Here is a 16346-nt window from a genome sequence, read left to right as displayed (position 1 = left end):
ACCTGCTTAAAATGAGAATGAGTGGTTTAGAAAGAATAACAATAACTTACTTTCAGCATCCAAAGTAAAGACGAGCAACACTAAGATGGATATATGAAGGATGGTAAAGCAGTGGTTGGGTCTCATGGTGGAAAAACAAGCGAGGAATCAGCTATCCACTTCTGTAAATCAACTATCACTGGAGGTCTCTTCTATACATTACAGTCAATGACAGGCAATTGACTTTACTTCCTGTTTTTCATTATGGTGGTCTTTGGTCTACGTGTAACACCAATTCAGTTTAACACATCACAGCTCACAGGGGATTTTCAAGTCAACATGATTATATATAGCATGTGGTATTAGATTGATTTACAGGGGGGGGAAAGCAAGTCAGCAGTAATGACATCATATAAACATATACTTTTAATTTTCGGTAATCAAATAGTAATGGATACATAAAAATGCTGTTATTTAATTGCACAAAATGATCATATTATTATTACATTCTCTATTTCTCAACAGGTTGTGAAACATTAAATTATAGAAGAAAATCAGAGAAGCTCAGTCATTCATATAGTCAGAAAGTGAGTGAATAGCTGATAAAGGTATAGGTTGCATCAAATGAAACCATTACTGTTATCAGGTATGACACTACTCAAAAAGAGTGAATTCAAGTCATGGATGTGCACAACCAGCACAAAATCACAGTTGTAACCACACAGTGAGTGCAGGATAAAAAAAACATTCAAACCAAAAACACAATCACATCTGTATTAGGTGTAGACAGCCTGCAAAAATTGTGTGAAGTACACTGAGTTTGGTAAGAGATGCTGCTGCTTTGGGCCTTTATATCTTTTTATCAAATCTTACTCAAACAAGAGAAAATATTGAATTCATTGGGGACTATTTTCAGTAGCGGTCACCCGGTGCATTATGGGATTTGTCAACAGTAAGACATTTAGAATATTATTAAACTTATCCTTTAAATACTCCCAAGAAAAGTCCATATTAAAGCAGGAGTTGACTGAAGCTCCTGTAATTTGCCAGCTCACAACTTTTATGAAACTCTTGCACCATTTGGCAGAAGTGGAATTAAAAGCAGCAACATTTCCCAGAAATACAAACAAAATAATACAACGTACTACAATTTTGTGATTCAAACAAGGCAGTCTTAATATTTATGTAAGTACCAAGTTGTCCTCGGTTTTGTAGCTGTTGCTCGCTACATGCTAACAAACTTTAAGTCTCATTTACCTTAGGCTAAATCTTTAGCATAAAAAATAACTGAAGACAATTCATAAAATAAAAGTTAAAAATTCAATAAAACATATTTATACTTCTCAATAATTTAGGCATTTCTTGCTAATCCCATGTTTTCAGCAAGAATTACTCACAACCATGATGCACCTCCACAGGTGTTTTCACTTATTTGGCCTGATTAGACGTTCATTAGGCATGTAGAGGCTGTTCTTAATTGATATTTCTCTCACATTATGTTAGCTTCATTGCAGGAAAGGACATTTTACATCTTTATAATTCTTACAGCAGACATTTTGATTTGATTTGACATTGTAATAAAATCAATAGTTCTATTAAATTATAAAAACATCACAGCTATCATGCTCAATACTGGGAAGAAACTATCTGGAATCCAGCCATCGTTCAATTATTTACACCTGTGTTTTACATACTGTGTGTTTCCTGCAGGAAAGGCCTATTGGTCAAGATGAAAAGATGACACAATGTCCAGCACAGCTCCACCCAACTTCAACCTGAGCAGAGGTCGAATCAGGCAGGCTTCCAGGCCGTCAAAGTACTGACCAAATTGTGGAGATGGTAACTTATGCACTTATGTTATGGAGTAAATCTTTGGAGTCTCATGTAGATTGATTGATTAGAGAGTTTTCAGAATCCGCACATTACGAGCCTCTTGCACCCCTTCCTGGTGTTGGGGTCATCCCCTTTAATTGCCCTCCTGGGCTCCTGATGAGATCCTCTTGTTTATCCTCGTTGAATGAACCAAACTGTCACACTGGCCAACATTAACAAGTCTGTTACTCCAAATAATGTGACATGTCCGCTTTGAAATGATGGCCAGCGGGTCTTTAAGAAACACGGATAGCTGCGTACTCTGAACTCTCGTCCACCAGCCTCGGTGGCCGAACTGGAGCTGCTCGTGGCAGCTGATGGTTGAGGGCAGCGTACACAACAGAACTCGCCTCATCCTCCACCATATTCCTCTGTGTCTCTTGGTCGTCTTTTATCATGCCATAAACATGCTCTCTTGGTAACTCATCAGGTTCTGAGGACCGTGTCTTTTTCCGCGTAGATCGCCTTGATGATGGGACAGACGGGCCTCCTCTCCTTTCATGTGAGGCTGGTTGCTCATCCATGGGGATTACAATGTACTGTAAACATCCAAAAAAGCATTTTGCATTTGAATGTTTGAAGGAATAAAAATGAGATGATGTAAGGATGGAGGCAAGTTTGAAATCAGTCTTACCTGATTTTCAGTATGGGTCTCCTTCTTCGGTGTCCCTGCATGGTGGACATTTTGGTGAAATAGATTGGTTAATATTTACTTGATTGATTTGAACATTTTGGAAAAGAGAATTGTACCTTAATGAATCAAATATCTGAACTGCTCACCTTTACATCCTCGCATTGATATGACAGATATAATTGTCACTATGACGACAAATCCCACTATCCCAGCAGCAGAGTACACATACATCCATTGATCTCCCAGCGGTTTATGATCCAATTCTGACGTGACTGCTAGAAAACGAGGAAGTCTCATTCAGCAAGAAGGCAGGTTTTTTTTGTATGTACACTACAAATATGTTTTAGGAGTCAGATTAGAGTAAAGCTATCGAAAGCATGTGCAATCACAGAAACTATATCAAGTTTTCTCACCTGTTACATTCTTCTGTGTATCATTTGGGCGCTTGGCATTGTCTATAAAACACAACAGAGGTTAGTTAATAATGCCAGGTAAGTACAATTGAGTTCAGATGTATTTAATCATTGAAAAAGTCACACTTACCATAGACGTACACATTGATGAGGTGGCTCACACTGCCTCCAGTTTTACACCGATACTGACCTGAGTCACTTTTTTGTATGTTTTGGAAGATCAAAAACGATATCCCTTCTACAGGGGTTGAAAATTTCCTCTCTGTTTTAATGTGAGTGCTCCTGTTGAAATTTACAGGAACAGCATTTTTTCCAAATTTATTCCAGGAGATTGGTGGTTGTGAACTGTTACAGAAAGTAACTGGGCACTCAATCCAAAGGTTTACTCCAAGTGAGGTGTTATAAACTGTGTTGCGGCGCACTTTAATTAATGGGACACAGTCAGAATCTCCACCTGAAAGAGATCAATGAAAACAAACACATGCAGAGTGCGAATGAGAAAGCTATTCATCCATGCTTGATACTGTATATTTAAATACTGTCATAAAACAATCGAATCAGATACAGCAAACGATAAAGACCATGATACAGGATTTAAAACCTGTAAAAAGTGGTTTCCTTAAACCAGCAATGTACCACAATATATCATTCAACAAAAAATAGTTTTTCTTTTGATAGGATGTGTCCGAGGGGAGTTGTTAAAGGTAGTCAAATATCTGAAATACACATTAGAAGTCTTATAGAAGACCCCTTGAAACAAAATCCACACTCCTTCCCCATGAAGAAAAGTTTAAAACAAGTTCATCTGAAGATAATTTGAGGCTTCAGCCGGCCAAATGAGTCAAATCACTTCAAAATCTTTCAAAGTTACTCTTTTTAGTGCCAAATTCCCTGTTTTTCTTGTGATCTTTCCACTGCAGCTGGACAGGAAAACACTGTCCATGGAGACACAAAGGGAATGTTTCACTAACAAAAAAGAGCAAATGTGGAAGATATCCATTTTATTTGACTAACTCAGTCGGCTGAAGCCTCATATAAGCTTCAGATAAACTTTTAAATGCAACTTTTAAAACGCCAACTGTTGATTTTGTCACTTACATTGTAAATACATTTGGAAGGGATCATCTAATGGTCGGTATGAACAGAACCGATGATTACACATAGAGCAGAACATGTTTCAATGTTCATTTGAGCACCTGACTTGAAGAATTGTGAACCAGTCGTTTAGGGGAAAATACCGTCACAATAATAAGAATATTAAACAGCAAGTTGAAAGTGGTTCAAGGGTAAATGCAGTTATGAAGAAAAGATAAAACACACTAATCATACGAAGTGAAAGAAAAATGAATCTGTGACATTTCAATTGTGGTGAGTGGAAATACAATTTGCATGAGATCCAACAGTTAGAGGAACTGAGAGTTTAAACTGGCTTAACGTAAACTGTCTCATGGGAAAATTTTAGACATCACTTCAGTGCAACACCTCTTATGAACCATATAAACTTGATCACTAAGCGTAAATCTGTAAATTCCAACACTACACACCAGATATTACAAGAGCTTTAAAAATCTAATTTATTCATGGTCCAATTTAGTAGCTGTTCTGCTCAAATCACTACCTTCCTCTTGTATTTAAGAAGGTGTTTTGTGGATGTTCACACTTTGTAATAGTAGTGATTTTGCTTTGAGTCAAGTACTTTTAGAATAGTACAAATGATGTTCTTGGCTCCTTGGCTCACTGTGAGTCATTAAATAATACTCAATGCTCGTTCGCCCCCCCTAAGACCACAAAGAAACGTTTACGGTGCAAGAAAACCACAGGACCAACTTCACTTGATAAATATGTCATTGACACTGCGGTCGTGACTGTAAATAGTCATTCACACCATTTATAAGAATTAGGCAGTTTCCTCATCCTGTTTTTTTATTTCTTGTTTGTTTTAGAATGAGAAATTCCAGCTGTGTTTTTATGGAAATTATGACCTTCCAAGTCTTAATCAACACTGCAAAAAACACAAGGAACATGAAGTGGGTTGAGTATTGATGAAGCTGATGAGTACAGTCTACTTTTTAATTTATTGTTGCCTCTTTGTTTCTATGATTTCTTTTATTGTTTCCGTCAAGCTCGCAACCACACTCCAAAAACACCTTCATGTTTTGGAAGAAAATAGCATTTTTAGCATCTGACAACGACATTGTGATATATATATTTTTTATTGCAGCTCAATAGTCATTCAATATAAAACTGACATACCTTTTAAAGATAAGTTAAGATGTACAGTAGCTCATTATATGTTATTTTCAAGAAACAATCACACTCATCGTAAACATGTTCGACGTACTCCGATAACTGATTTCCGATACGACTTTTTACGCCAAACTAGGACGTTGATCGTGTTTGCGAGAAGATTTCTTCAATCTCTGGCCTTTTAAACACTATAAAAACTTCCAGTGTACTTTGCATGTGTGTATTTAATGTAAATCCAGTGGACATAAAGTCAGCACTTTAAAATTCATGACTCTGACTGAAATCTGGCCACTGATCCAACCAGAAAATTTGGATAGTGGTTACGAAGTTCTCCTCACAAAGCACAACAAGCTGACCTTTTATTCTCAAGACCTTAGTAAACACTTTTTACACCTGCAGAGGAAGGAAAGGTAATACTACACAAACACTGAGGTAGCATAATATGCAAGAAGAACTTACTCTCAGCGTTCAAGGTGAGAAGCAGCCCCGCCAGGACGGACATATGCAGGAAGGTCCAGCTGTGATTAGGCCTCATGATGGAGAAACTCAGATAAACTCCTGTCTTCTCCCAGTCGCAGTCAATTCAAGTGGGAAATGTTCCTCTGAGCACAGCATTTTTTTGGCTGAACGAAACAGAAATGCTGATTTTGAGGTTGGTGTTATTTAACTACATACTTGCTTCCTCTTTCTACTCACAGCTCGCTCCCTTCCTACCTCTGCGCCTTTCCTCCTTAAAGTAGGGGCGGTGAATGTAATGAAGGTGATTTCAGATCGGTGGGTGGTCTTGCTTCTGCAGATCTTGCAACGTTGCAGTGAAACATCTCAGATCAGGGGGTTCCCACAGTCTCAGGGGCTGACTCTGCTACGACACAACTATAAGACCTCATGCTGCACTACAGTCTTTTTCTCTTGCACTCCCTTTTCATTTGATTCTTCGTTTCATTCTGTGTACCTACATCACTTCTTGGCAGTTTCAGTGGTTGATGTTCTTCATGTCGACTTCCTCTCCCCTCACCTTTCCTTTCAAATCTGCCGTCTGCGTCTCCTGCAAATTTATGCGGCCCTGTGCACGGCATTGTGGTTAAAGTGGAAGACATAAAGTGCGCAGATGAGGAGATGGGGATGCTGTGGCCTCTTTAGGCTTAATGCCGGCACTGTTGATGTGCGTGTGTGGTTGCTATCAACAGACACTATTAGCCTGTGAACTACACTTTTTTTTAATCAGGGAGGTTATGTTAGGACCTGGTGGCATGGAGTTCAAAGGCCACACAAAATACTTGAGTTGTATCATGGGAAATGTAGGATCCAGAGGTCTGGGGGCTTAACCTTCAGTATACTTGCAAATACAATGTATCTAATGCTCTGCTGCTTGTCTTTGAACTGTTTTTAATGTTTCTCGTGTAATTTGTTCCTTTAAAGCTCGGAAGAGCAGTAAAGTGAAATACAAACATCTGGAAAAAATGCTGCAATAAATAGTACTGAGGCAAATGTACATTTACATTACTAAATGTTAGGCCAATTTCAGTCGGTAACCTAAAAGTGGTCTTTTCTTAAATGGTTAAAAAAAAGTACAAGCTATTATAGGTATTTTTACTCTGCACCATATTAAGGGATTTTTGTATGTTTTAGATCGTATTATCCATAGTAGAAAAAAAAAATAGGCATATAGAGTAGCCTAGTGAAAAGTACAATATACTGTAAGTAAGTATTCAGATCCTTCAGTTACTACAGTACCACAAATGAAAGTACTATAAAAAATACAGTGACTGCTTTCAGTGTATTTTAGTATATATATAGTATATTGAACTACTGGACTAATATTACTGATGCAGTAATGTGTTTGGGCCAGATGGAGCTAATAACTTATTCTGGGTAGTTTAATGCATAGCAATATTTTATAATTACACGTTTTGTATGTAAAACCCCAGTAGTAATACTAGTAATTTTATTTGTTATGTCAGATAAGTGTTGTGTGGTTTCCCTAGAGGAGTACAAATTACGAGAAAATTAAGTTAATTAAAAGTACCTTAAAATGTAGTGTATTTACAATCTTAACTAGTATAACGGTACATGTAGTGCAGTAAGTTTACATGGGAACTTGAACTGAAATATTGTACTTTTTAAAGCATAAATTAGCAGAAAATGTACCTCAAACAGTAGCATTATTTGATGTGGCCTATATATTTGATGTATATGTATAGGCCCCCTATATGTATATATTTGATGTATATCTTTATATACAAGAAATGGATAAAAGAGATGTATGTAGAGAGACTTTATATACAGTCTGTGGTAAACATATTAATTATGGCGACATCTTGAGGCATCTGAGGACATGCAGGGTTTCTGAGGAAAAAGGACCCAAGTCTCCACAGAGTTGAACAACAGCGCACATGTGCGGCCTTCAGGCTCAACACAGGCCGCCGGAAAAGTGACGACTACGCGATCTCCCTCGCTTTACGTAATGACGTGCGCCATAACGTCCGCGACGAGCCGAAAATGGCGGAGTACCTGGCATCCATTTTCGGCACAGAGAAAGACAAGTAAGTTTAATTTAGTATTTGTATTTAAATATACACTTAAACAGCATGGTTTGTGCAAAGTGAGGGTGCAGACATGTGGACTTTATCGCCAGTGAGGATCAGTTTGTTGCCGAGGCTCCAGTGAACGCCCCAGTCAAGCTTGCATTAGCCAGAGGAAGCTAACACTCGGCTAACGCATTGAATGAAACTCAGGAAGGCACCTCAGCTAACCTGCAGCTGCAAAAATGTGTTGTTTTGGAGCTTGTTGGCATTAAACTTAAACACTGGGAGCATATATTTGTAGCTTGTTAACCAGTTTGGTTAATAAACAAGCTTGTTGGCAGAGTGGACGGGTTGTTTTTGTTTCTGTTCACCGGTGGAGAGCAGCAAAAAGCATCTTGCACATGCCCCCTTTTTTCAATCACATGTACTTCTTCTACCTTAATATCACTAAAATGATGGTTATTTGGAGCATGACTGTAAATGCATTCATATAAGATTCAATCTGAAACGGGGGTGTTCTCCAAGTAGTCCAAAACTACACAATAATATGTTATAATAGGCTTTTATTCTGCATTTACATGTGGAGAAACAATGTATGCATCATTTATTTAGTGCTTAAAATTTGATCCTAGATTTATGTCCAAATTAATTAATGTGGTTAATGATATGGATGCATGCTACTGTTTATTTAAAATATTTGTTGTTATTGTGTTGATATCAATATATTCGATATTTTTTACTTGAGTACTTGCCTCCTTTTTATATATATGTGTGTGTGTGTGTGAATATTTAAGCATTTGACCTAATTATTTCTGTCATTGATTGCAGACCAAAATAAAGAAAAATCAAGTTTTCATTATTGATTATTTATTTTTCAAATTAATCAATTAGTTGCTGTTCTCCAAAATTTCAGAAAATAGTGAAGACTGTTGTCAAATATCCTCAAATGTTTTATTTTGTCCACAACCCAAAGATATTCTGCTTACTGTCACATAAGACTTAAAAAAAACATAAAATATTCACAGTTGCAAAGCTGGATTCAGAGACACGTGATAAAAAATAATGATTTATTATTAAAATAGCAGCTCTGATGTTACGAAACTGCTCAGTTGTATTACCTATTGAACTAATCGTGTATGGCTGAAGTTTATTTTTTTCATTCTTGATTAATCTGCCAATTATTTTCTCGATTATTTGATCATAAAATAGTGGAAATATGTCCATCAACCTTTCACAGAGTCCAAAGCAGCATCTTAAAATATTGTTTTCTGTCTCCAGCACTTTGAAATGTAATAGACTAAATTCACTACGAATAAAGACAAAAAAATGACTTAAGCATTTAATCTGCTGCCAAAATTCTTTCAGATTGAGTTCTGAACGTGTGGTCCTGTGTGTTGTAACAATTCAAGTGAAACGTTGTGGATAAATGTGAATGTGACGAAACTATTCCTTCTCTTTCAGGGTCAATTGTTCTTTCTATTTTAAAATCGGCGCTTGCAGACATGGAGACCGCTGCTCGAGATTGCACAACAAACCAACCTTCAGCCAGGTGAGGAGGAGGACGGCCCCGGGCCTCTCTCTTAAAATACAGACTCTCCTCTGTGAGATTGACAAATGTTATTTTATTACTGTTAATGAAATATTGAGTCATCTCTGGCTCATCAAACCTCACACCCTGACCTGTGTGTATCTAATGTGATATGCACTGGGAACTTTTACTTTTATATATCACATTTTGTTAAGTATGAGTAGTCTATATACCCAGTGTTATCCTAAACCCATTCAGATTGTTAACGTTAGTTATTTAGTTGGGTCAAAGTGTCAGCATTGTGAAAGCAAAATGCTCTGTCAGTCGTTTTTTTTTCGTTTAGTTTTGTCATTTCCTATTCATTCAGCAGCAGTTGTATTTTAGATCTCATATTTTGCAATTCCCTGATTTAGCATTTTGTTGTTTTTCATTAAAGCCATACTTTAAAGCAGTGGGATCTGTTTCGGGGGCTTATTCTGAAAAAGAAAGAGCTTATGTGTACGAGTTGTTGGCTTTAGGGGGAAGTCCGGATGGGATGGAGTTTGTTCTAACCCAAAGAGGGATTACAGTTGAGCAAATATGACCCCGATCATTGCTTTTTTAGTTTGACCCATCTTCAAAGATCATGTGGCAGGATAGCTCTTTAAAGATGAAAACCAACTAAAACAATTGCACATGTATTTTCCGATGTCTGACTGTGTATTATTTGTTCCTTGCAGACCATCTTGATTCAAAACATCTACCGAAATCCCCAGAACAGTGCACAGACGGCAGACGCTTCACGCTGTAAGTTAAACATGTGTCAGCAAACTCTCATTCTGTCTCTTAAAAGTGACGTTCAGATATAACAGCAGATGTGAGGTACAGCTTCAGCTCCGTTAATGACTCATTAACAGTCTATAGGCATTAGCAGACACTTGATAATCCCTAGTGATGCTTCACGGGGCCTCTACATTGTGCCCATTTTAGGGTTTTTTTGCACTCTGTCTGGTCGTCAACCAATGAAACTTAATATCTGGAGTGCAGAGCCAAAACAAAACACACTTAGAGGCCGTGCTGATTATAGTCAGATACCTAGAGCTGCACAGTAAATATGTTGAGTCCATTGTAGAAAAGCTGAGGCAGGACCTGTGATACAGGTAGGTGAGTAATGGAAGAGTTATTTTAGGATCAGTTTGTTAGTTCTCCTGAAGTCTCACGTTTACATTCAGTGAATTTAAAAAGGATTGCCTTCACACTGCTGTTGATATAAATTTTGAACATTTTTTGTGACTTTTAAAGTGGTCAAAAGTTCTTTATCAGCATCTGTAGTCTGATAAGAGGAGTGATCTGAAATAAAAAAAAGTGATAGATGCAGTGATGGAAAATAACAGGCACTTATGAGCTTAATTCTCTAATATTATTTTCCATCCCCTGAATCTTATCTGTGATGTTTCAGGCGCCACGCAAGATAACAAATAATGTTCCATAAAGCTCTTAATTCAGTTCACAAACAACTCTCGACTCTTAACCCAGTAACAATCATCCATCCCCTCTGAATGAATAGATTAGAGTCTTGTTGTGCAAGCTTACATAATAGCAGTAATGCCAGGTTCTAAAAGTTCACCATCACGTGTTTGAATTTCTTGTTTTTCCACTTCCAAAACTAAATGTTCAATCAACAGATTACAACTACTTCCTGTAAATAACAACCTAAACTTTACCAACTAAACCAATATGTACCAGACAGAGCCTCTAATGTAAAATGGGAATTAAAGCATATATGTAAAGCCCATAACTGTAGCACAATGATCTGTTATGTTAATCTCTATAAACAGATGTGTGTGTATATGAATGCAGAAGCTTTAGGCAAGACTTTAGGATTGCAAGTGTTCTGGTTTACGTTTCCCTCCTGTTGATTTGGACAGGAACATGCTTTGGTTGTGGGTAAACAGTCAATGAGGGGAGCGAAAGGTAGAACGCTTCGGCTGAAACCTACCTACAAAAAGTATCAATGTTTGTTTGGTTTTAAACTGAATTCAAACTGGCTACTCATGAATCCGGTTAACGTCGTCTCTCAAATCCAAATCCATTCCCGCATTTCAAGCTGCTAATCGGACTGTAAACAATGACCGTCACATAGAAGAGGAAGTCTTTGCTCCCGGATATTTGCTGGCTACTTCGGAAGCCTTGAAACATTGGCTGTTGGCTATATCGTTGTCAGAAAATAGCTGATGGGTTCAAAGCTTTAAAAGAGTTAAAGAAACAACTAAAAGCAGAGGGAAAAGGAGCAAATATCTTAAGACATGAAAGCTTTTAAAATAATCTACAATAAGGGGTGCAGGGAGTGAGCTTGAGTGCAGCTTTATCCATCACATAATTAGCTGTAACTCACGAGATGTAGTAACGAAAGCTCGCAGATTACTGACAGAAAAAATTTCTAATCACATTTTTTTTCCTCCCCAGCTCTATATTTTGGTTCACAGAAGTTTACGTTTTGTATTTCAGACCATTTCCCTCTTGAACATTTACCTTCATAACCTTCAAAACTCTGCCCAGTCTGCTGATGGTTTACACTGTAAGTTTTCCCTTCATTTGCAGGACCCTCCGGCACCGACTCCACTTTAATGTACTGTTACACACCTCGCCACATTTTAAAATTTGGCTTAGTGTAGCAACATGTCCTCTGGGGACATCTTTAACGCACCACAACACTCCCCGGAGATAAAATAACTGGCCCGGCCACATGCTGTTTTGCATGTTTCGCTGGCCTAACCCAAACTACCTGAAACAATGTAGTGCAATAATGTGCACAACTTTTTGGTTTTGCTGAACTGAAACAGAAACTCTGTGTCTTTTGGCTTGTACACTTAACAGTTTCACATTGAGTACACAATTTTTTGCTTCTGATTCATTGAAGCAGGTTTCTGCTAGTGCTGCCCCCAGTTTAGGAGATCCTCTTTTATATAATAGGCATCAGTTGTCACAGCTAGTTAAATGATCAACCCAGATATTGATTATTTTTTACATCATGACCTCTCTGCACGTAATGCACATGTTATCAGACAGTTTTGAAAAGAGGTGAAACCCTGCCAGCTGAGAGAGGATGCTAAGAGGGGTCAGCTCTAGTTTTTACTTTGCTTCTGTGAAAACAGGACATTGAATAATTGTCAGTTTAAACTGGAAAAAAATGGGAGAGAGGACTGCTTTTGTAGCATCTCATAACATAGAGAATCTTACCCCCTTTTGATTTATGTTTACAGGTAAAGTTTAAAAGCTTTGGGTGTAATTATATAGAGGGTAGTATCATGCTATGTTGCTACAGTTAGTTTTCAATGATAAAAGATGTTTAAATGTATTTAAATGTGTCTTTGTGAAGCGCTGTTCATGTATAGCTGCGGCTTGACTGTCTCTTGTTGACATTTTGTAGGTGCCGTCAGCGATGTGGAAATGCAGGAGCACTATGACGAGTTCTTTGAGGTAATTGACCTTTTGTGCTTGTTAGACGTCCTAATTTTTTTGCATAATGCACAGAGTGATGTCACGCTTACATTACGTGCCTTTTTGTAACACGTTGCAGCTGAAAGGACCAACACGACATCGTCAAAATGGTTGGTTTTTGCTGATGGGCGAGAGTTTTTTTTTTTTTATGGGTACAGGAGTAAATATTTACACAGCAGTGAAATGCAACGGCTGCTTTCACACATAGAAAAAAGGAAAATTAACTTTTTATTTGGTCTTTCCTGAATTTTGAATCTTGAAAATGTGATTAAACTCATTGTAGATAGTAATCAGAGGAAAACAGGCTGAATCCCTTACATGTTCATGCTGAGAGATGATGACAGAGGATTGTTAATATTTCTCAGCTGCTTCTGAAATGAAATGAATGCACTGATGCAATAACCAGGCAGGCTTTCAATAACCAACTCATGTCTAAACCCAACTTATAAAATCCCACTTTCAGGTTAAAAAAAGAATGTTTTAATAAGAGAAGTTGAGTTAACTTAACTTTTATTTCTCACTTCTTTATATCTGAGTAATCTGAGCTGGTTTCATGATTATTAGAAGTTTCCTTTATGTTTTAAAAAAAACATCTGTAGGGTTTCCCCGGGAAGTTGTTTAACTGATGTGGTGAGCTCGGCTAACCAATTTCCTGGTTAACACATATACATTTAAACATGAGATAAAAGATAAGACGCGGGTTAATTTTCTTTTCTTGGTTGCAGGAGGTGTTTACAGAGATGGAGGAGAAGTACGGAGAGGTGGAAGAGATGAACGTGTGCGATAACTTGGGCGACCACCTCGTTGGGAACGTCTACGTGAAGGTTTGTGATGAATTTAAGAGAAAAAGTGAACACAAATGAGATGAAAGAGTCGGATCTTGAGTTGAAACGATTATTATTTGATATCAAAAGAGCCGTGCTTCACAAATCTATGTGAAATAAAGAGTTTAAATGGACCACTTTTCATCAAGAAGTCATATTGTTTGCTTTTATCATACATTCCCTAAGTTGACGTTTCTTCTGTGTTCAGTTTCGTCGTGAGGAGGATGCAGAGAAAGCAGTCATGGACCTGAATAACCGCTGGTTCAACGCCCAACCCATTCACGCAGAGCTCTCACCCGTCACTGACTTCAGGGAAGCTTGCTGCCGCCAGTATGAAATGGGGTGAGTGACATTTTGTAGGTTGTAGGTGCACTGAAAACTGTTTATTAATAAAAGACAGTAGTGAAATCTCCCCTCAAACTTGTATAAATGTAACATCCTTTTTTTTAATATGAAGATGATTGGATAATGTGCAGTAATGTGGTGCTTTTTTGGTTATCAAGCTGTTTTCTTAATGTTAGTTACCTTTTGCCTCTTCTTTTTACTTCTCTTAAGCTGTAACCAGCAAATATTTGGTATTTTTTCAATGGTATCAGTTACCTTAAAATAATTTTTTGGCATCATTTGCCTTCATTGCACAGTTGCCAGTGAAGTGACAGACAGGATCAAGGGAAGAGAGATGGGTATGACATGCAAACAAAAGTCCTCAGCTGGAATGGCACCAGGAACCACCTAAAATAGTTTTAATAAGATATTTTCAAACCATTTAGATTGACATTTGTCAGTAATTACATTTAAATGATGAGCAGCTGTAAACCACAACTACTATGTCTGTAAACTATGTTTCATACACGCTGAGTCCTTACATGGAATCAAAACACAGCTGCAAACGGTTACTGCTGCACCATCGACCCACATCTATGATTACATTTTGAGTTTCCTGCTGAAAGTGAAACCTTAAAGATTTGAATTTATTTGAGAAGCCATTTTATGTACAGTTTTAAAAGCATCAGGTTAATGCAGTAAAGGACATCTGGTGGTGGCCATAGTATTGAAGTTTGGCTTTATCAATTAAAATATGCACAACTGAAATATGAATTCAGTGGATCGGTGTCAAGAGTTGTCTGTTGCTTTTTTCTAAATGACTGTCTTCATTAGCAACAGTAAACTGGGGTCAGGGCTTGCTCCATTATAACAAACTGCTGGGTCCCCTGCCATGTTTTTCACTAGATAACGTTTCACGGACGTAACGTTTTGCATGGACACAACGTGAATTGTCACATTTTCTTTTAAATGCAAAGATAAACTTTGTCCTTGTACAGTGGGAGGAAACTTGCAATCCCCTCCTTTTATGAGTCTCTCAGTGATTTTCCAGTGAGCAAGGCGTTGTTTGCTCTCCCAGTGATAGGACTACGTGAGTGTGGAGAGAGATAAACATGAGACGTTCAGCTTGGTAAGCTGGCAAGCTCCTCAGCATGTGTGAGTGCCAACTTTTCCTCTTGGCACTGGACAACCAAATACATGCAAAGTAAGTTTTAACCCTTCATGTGCTGCTTTCCTACAGAGAGTGCACCCGAGGTGGCTTCTGCAACTTCATGCACCTGAAACCCATATCACGGGAACTCCGTAGGGAGTTGTATGGCCGCCGCAGGAAAAGGTATAGAAGCCCAGTTCAAGATGTATATTTCAGCATGGATATTATATTTATTTCATAGTTTTTGACATTGAAATGAATCTCTTCCCCTCTCTCCCACCAGGCACCGCTCTCAATCGCGCTCCCGGGAACGACGCTCCCGCTCCAGGGATCGACGAAGGGATCGCGAGAGGCGGAGGTCGAGGGACCGAGAACGCTCTGGACGATTCTGAAGGAAGCCAATACTGACCTGATCTCCTACCAAATCCCTCCTTCTTAATCCTAGCAGTGAAGACAGTTATTTTCTTTTTTTTTTTCGGTGAATTGTTGGAAGTGTTTTTTCTTTTATTCCTTTTTTTAAGACGAGCTTGTGTCGCTTTCTCAATAAAAACAGATTTGTAACACAATTTGATTATCTGAACATCAGTTTATTTCTCAGCCAGAATTCCTTCAACAAGTTACTTTGTATAAAAGAAATATTAAACAGGTGTGGAAAAATAAATGTTCTTACTTGGTGAAATATTTAACTTAGAATGTACATAAAGTTCTTAATAAGTTGAAGAGAAATGTGTGTTAAAATGTTGAGGGACTAGATGATTGAGAGTCATCTAAAGCTTTGTTTGAGTGCTTTAAAACTGAATTGATCTCAAACCTAAAATCTTTATATTTTTGATATTCATATTGACCCATCTGGTATTTTATTGTGTTGTCAGTCATTCCTGAAAATAGTTACCAGTTATTTTTTTAAACAGTCATAACCCCCAATTTAAATCTTTTCTTTGTCCAGTTAGACTATATTTATCACCCTCCCATCCTATATTTCTAAAAATAATCACAATCATGAGTGGTTAACACATTGTTCTGTTTTTTTATTTTTACATGATTATTTTTTGCACTGTGTGAATGATGCAACATTAACCAAAAGTTAATCAGCCAACTCTTCATGCATTTCCTGTTTACTCCGTTCTGTTTTCTTAGTTGGGCAGGAGTTTGGTGACTAATTAGTTTGCTTAAGATTAATATGTCAAAAAAAAAAAAGAAGTAACATTATGCCTACTAGTCACTTGGGAAGGCGTTACATTAATTGATATTTGCTGCTTTAAATCATATTAGACACCAAAAAAACACTTTCAAACTATGGATTCAAGTTTTAAATGTAAATTACCTAACATATATGGCCTCAAAACCTATTTTAAAGTGTGTGTCCCCTT

The 16346-nt window shown here is 37.6% G+C and overlaps 2 protein-coding genes across 2 annotated transcripts; one reads left to right on the top strand and one right to left on the bottom strand.

Annotated features, from left to right (window-relative positions):
- Nucleotides 1-1831: 1831 nt before the first annotated feature.
- LOC134006549 (B- and T-lymphocyte attenuator-like) lies at nt 1832-5767 on the bottom strand. The gene is made up of 6 exons (XM_062445465.1): nt 5605-5767; nt 3029-3352; nt 2899-2940; nt 2632-2760; nt 2486-2520; nt 1832-2390 (listed from the first exon to the last, which is right to left on the bottom strand). Exons 1-6 carry the CDS (start codon nt 5678-5680, stop codon nt 2088-2090), a joined length of 909 nt encoding a protein of 302 aa, XP_062301449.1. The 5' UTR covers nt 5681-5767; the 3' UTR covers nt 1832-2087.
- Nucleotides 5768-7644: 1877 nt separating this feature from the next.
- On the top strand, nt 7645-15616 carry LOC134006648 (splicing factor U2AF 35 kDa subunit-like). The gene is made up of 8 exons (XM_062445594.1): nt 7645-7688; nt 9132-9219; nt 9918-9984; nt 12608-12657; nt 13404-13502; nt 13711-13844; nt 15067-15159; nt 15260-15616. The coding sequence occupies exons 1-8, from the start codon at nt 7645-7647 to the stop codon at nt 15366-15368; spliced, it is 684 nt and encodes a 227-aa protein (XP_062301578.1). The 3' UTR covers nt 15369-15616.
- The last annotated feature ends 730 nt before the right edge of the window (nt 15617-16346 follow it).

This window comes from Scomber scombrus, chromosome 24 (genome assembly GCF_963691925.1).
Source record: "Scomber scombrus chromosome 24, fScoSco1.1, whole genome shotgun sequence".
NCBI lineage: Eukaryota > Metazoa > Chordata > Actinopteri > Scombriformes > Scombridae > Scomber > Scomber scombrus.
The sequence above is the reverse complement of the archived record's forward strand: the minus strand, read 5'-3'. Positions and strand labels throughout refer to the sequence as shown.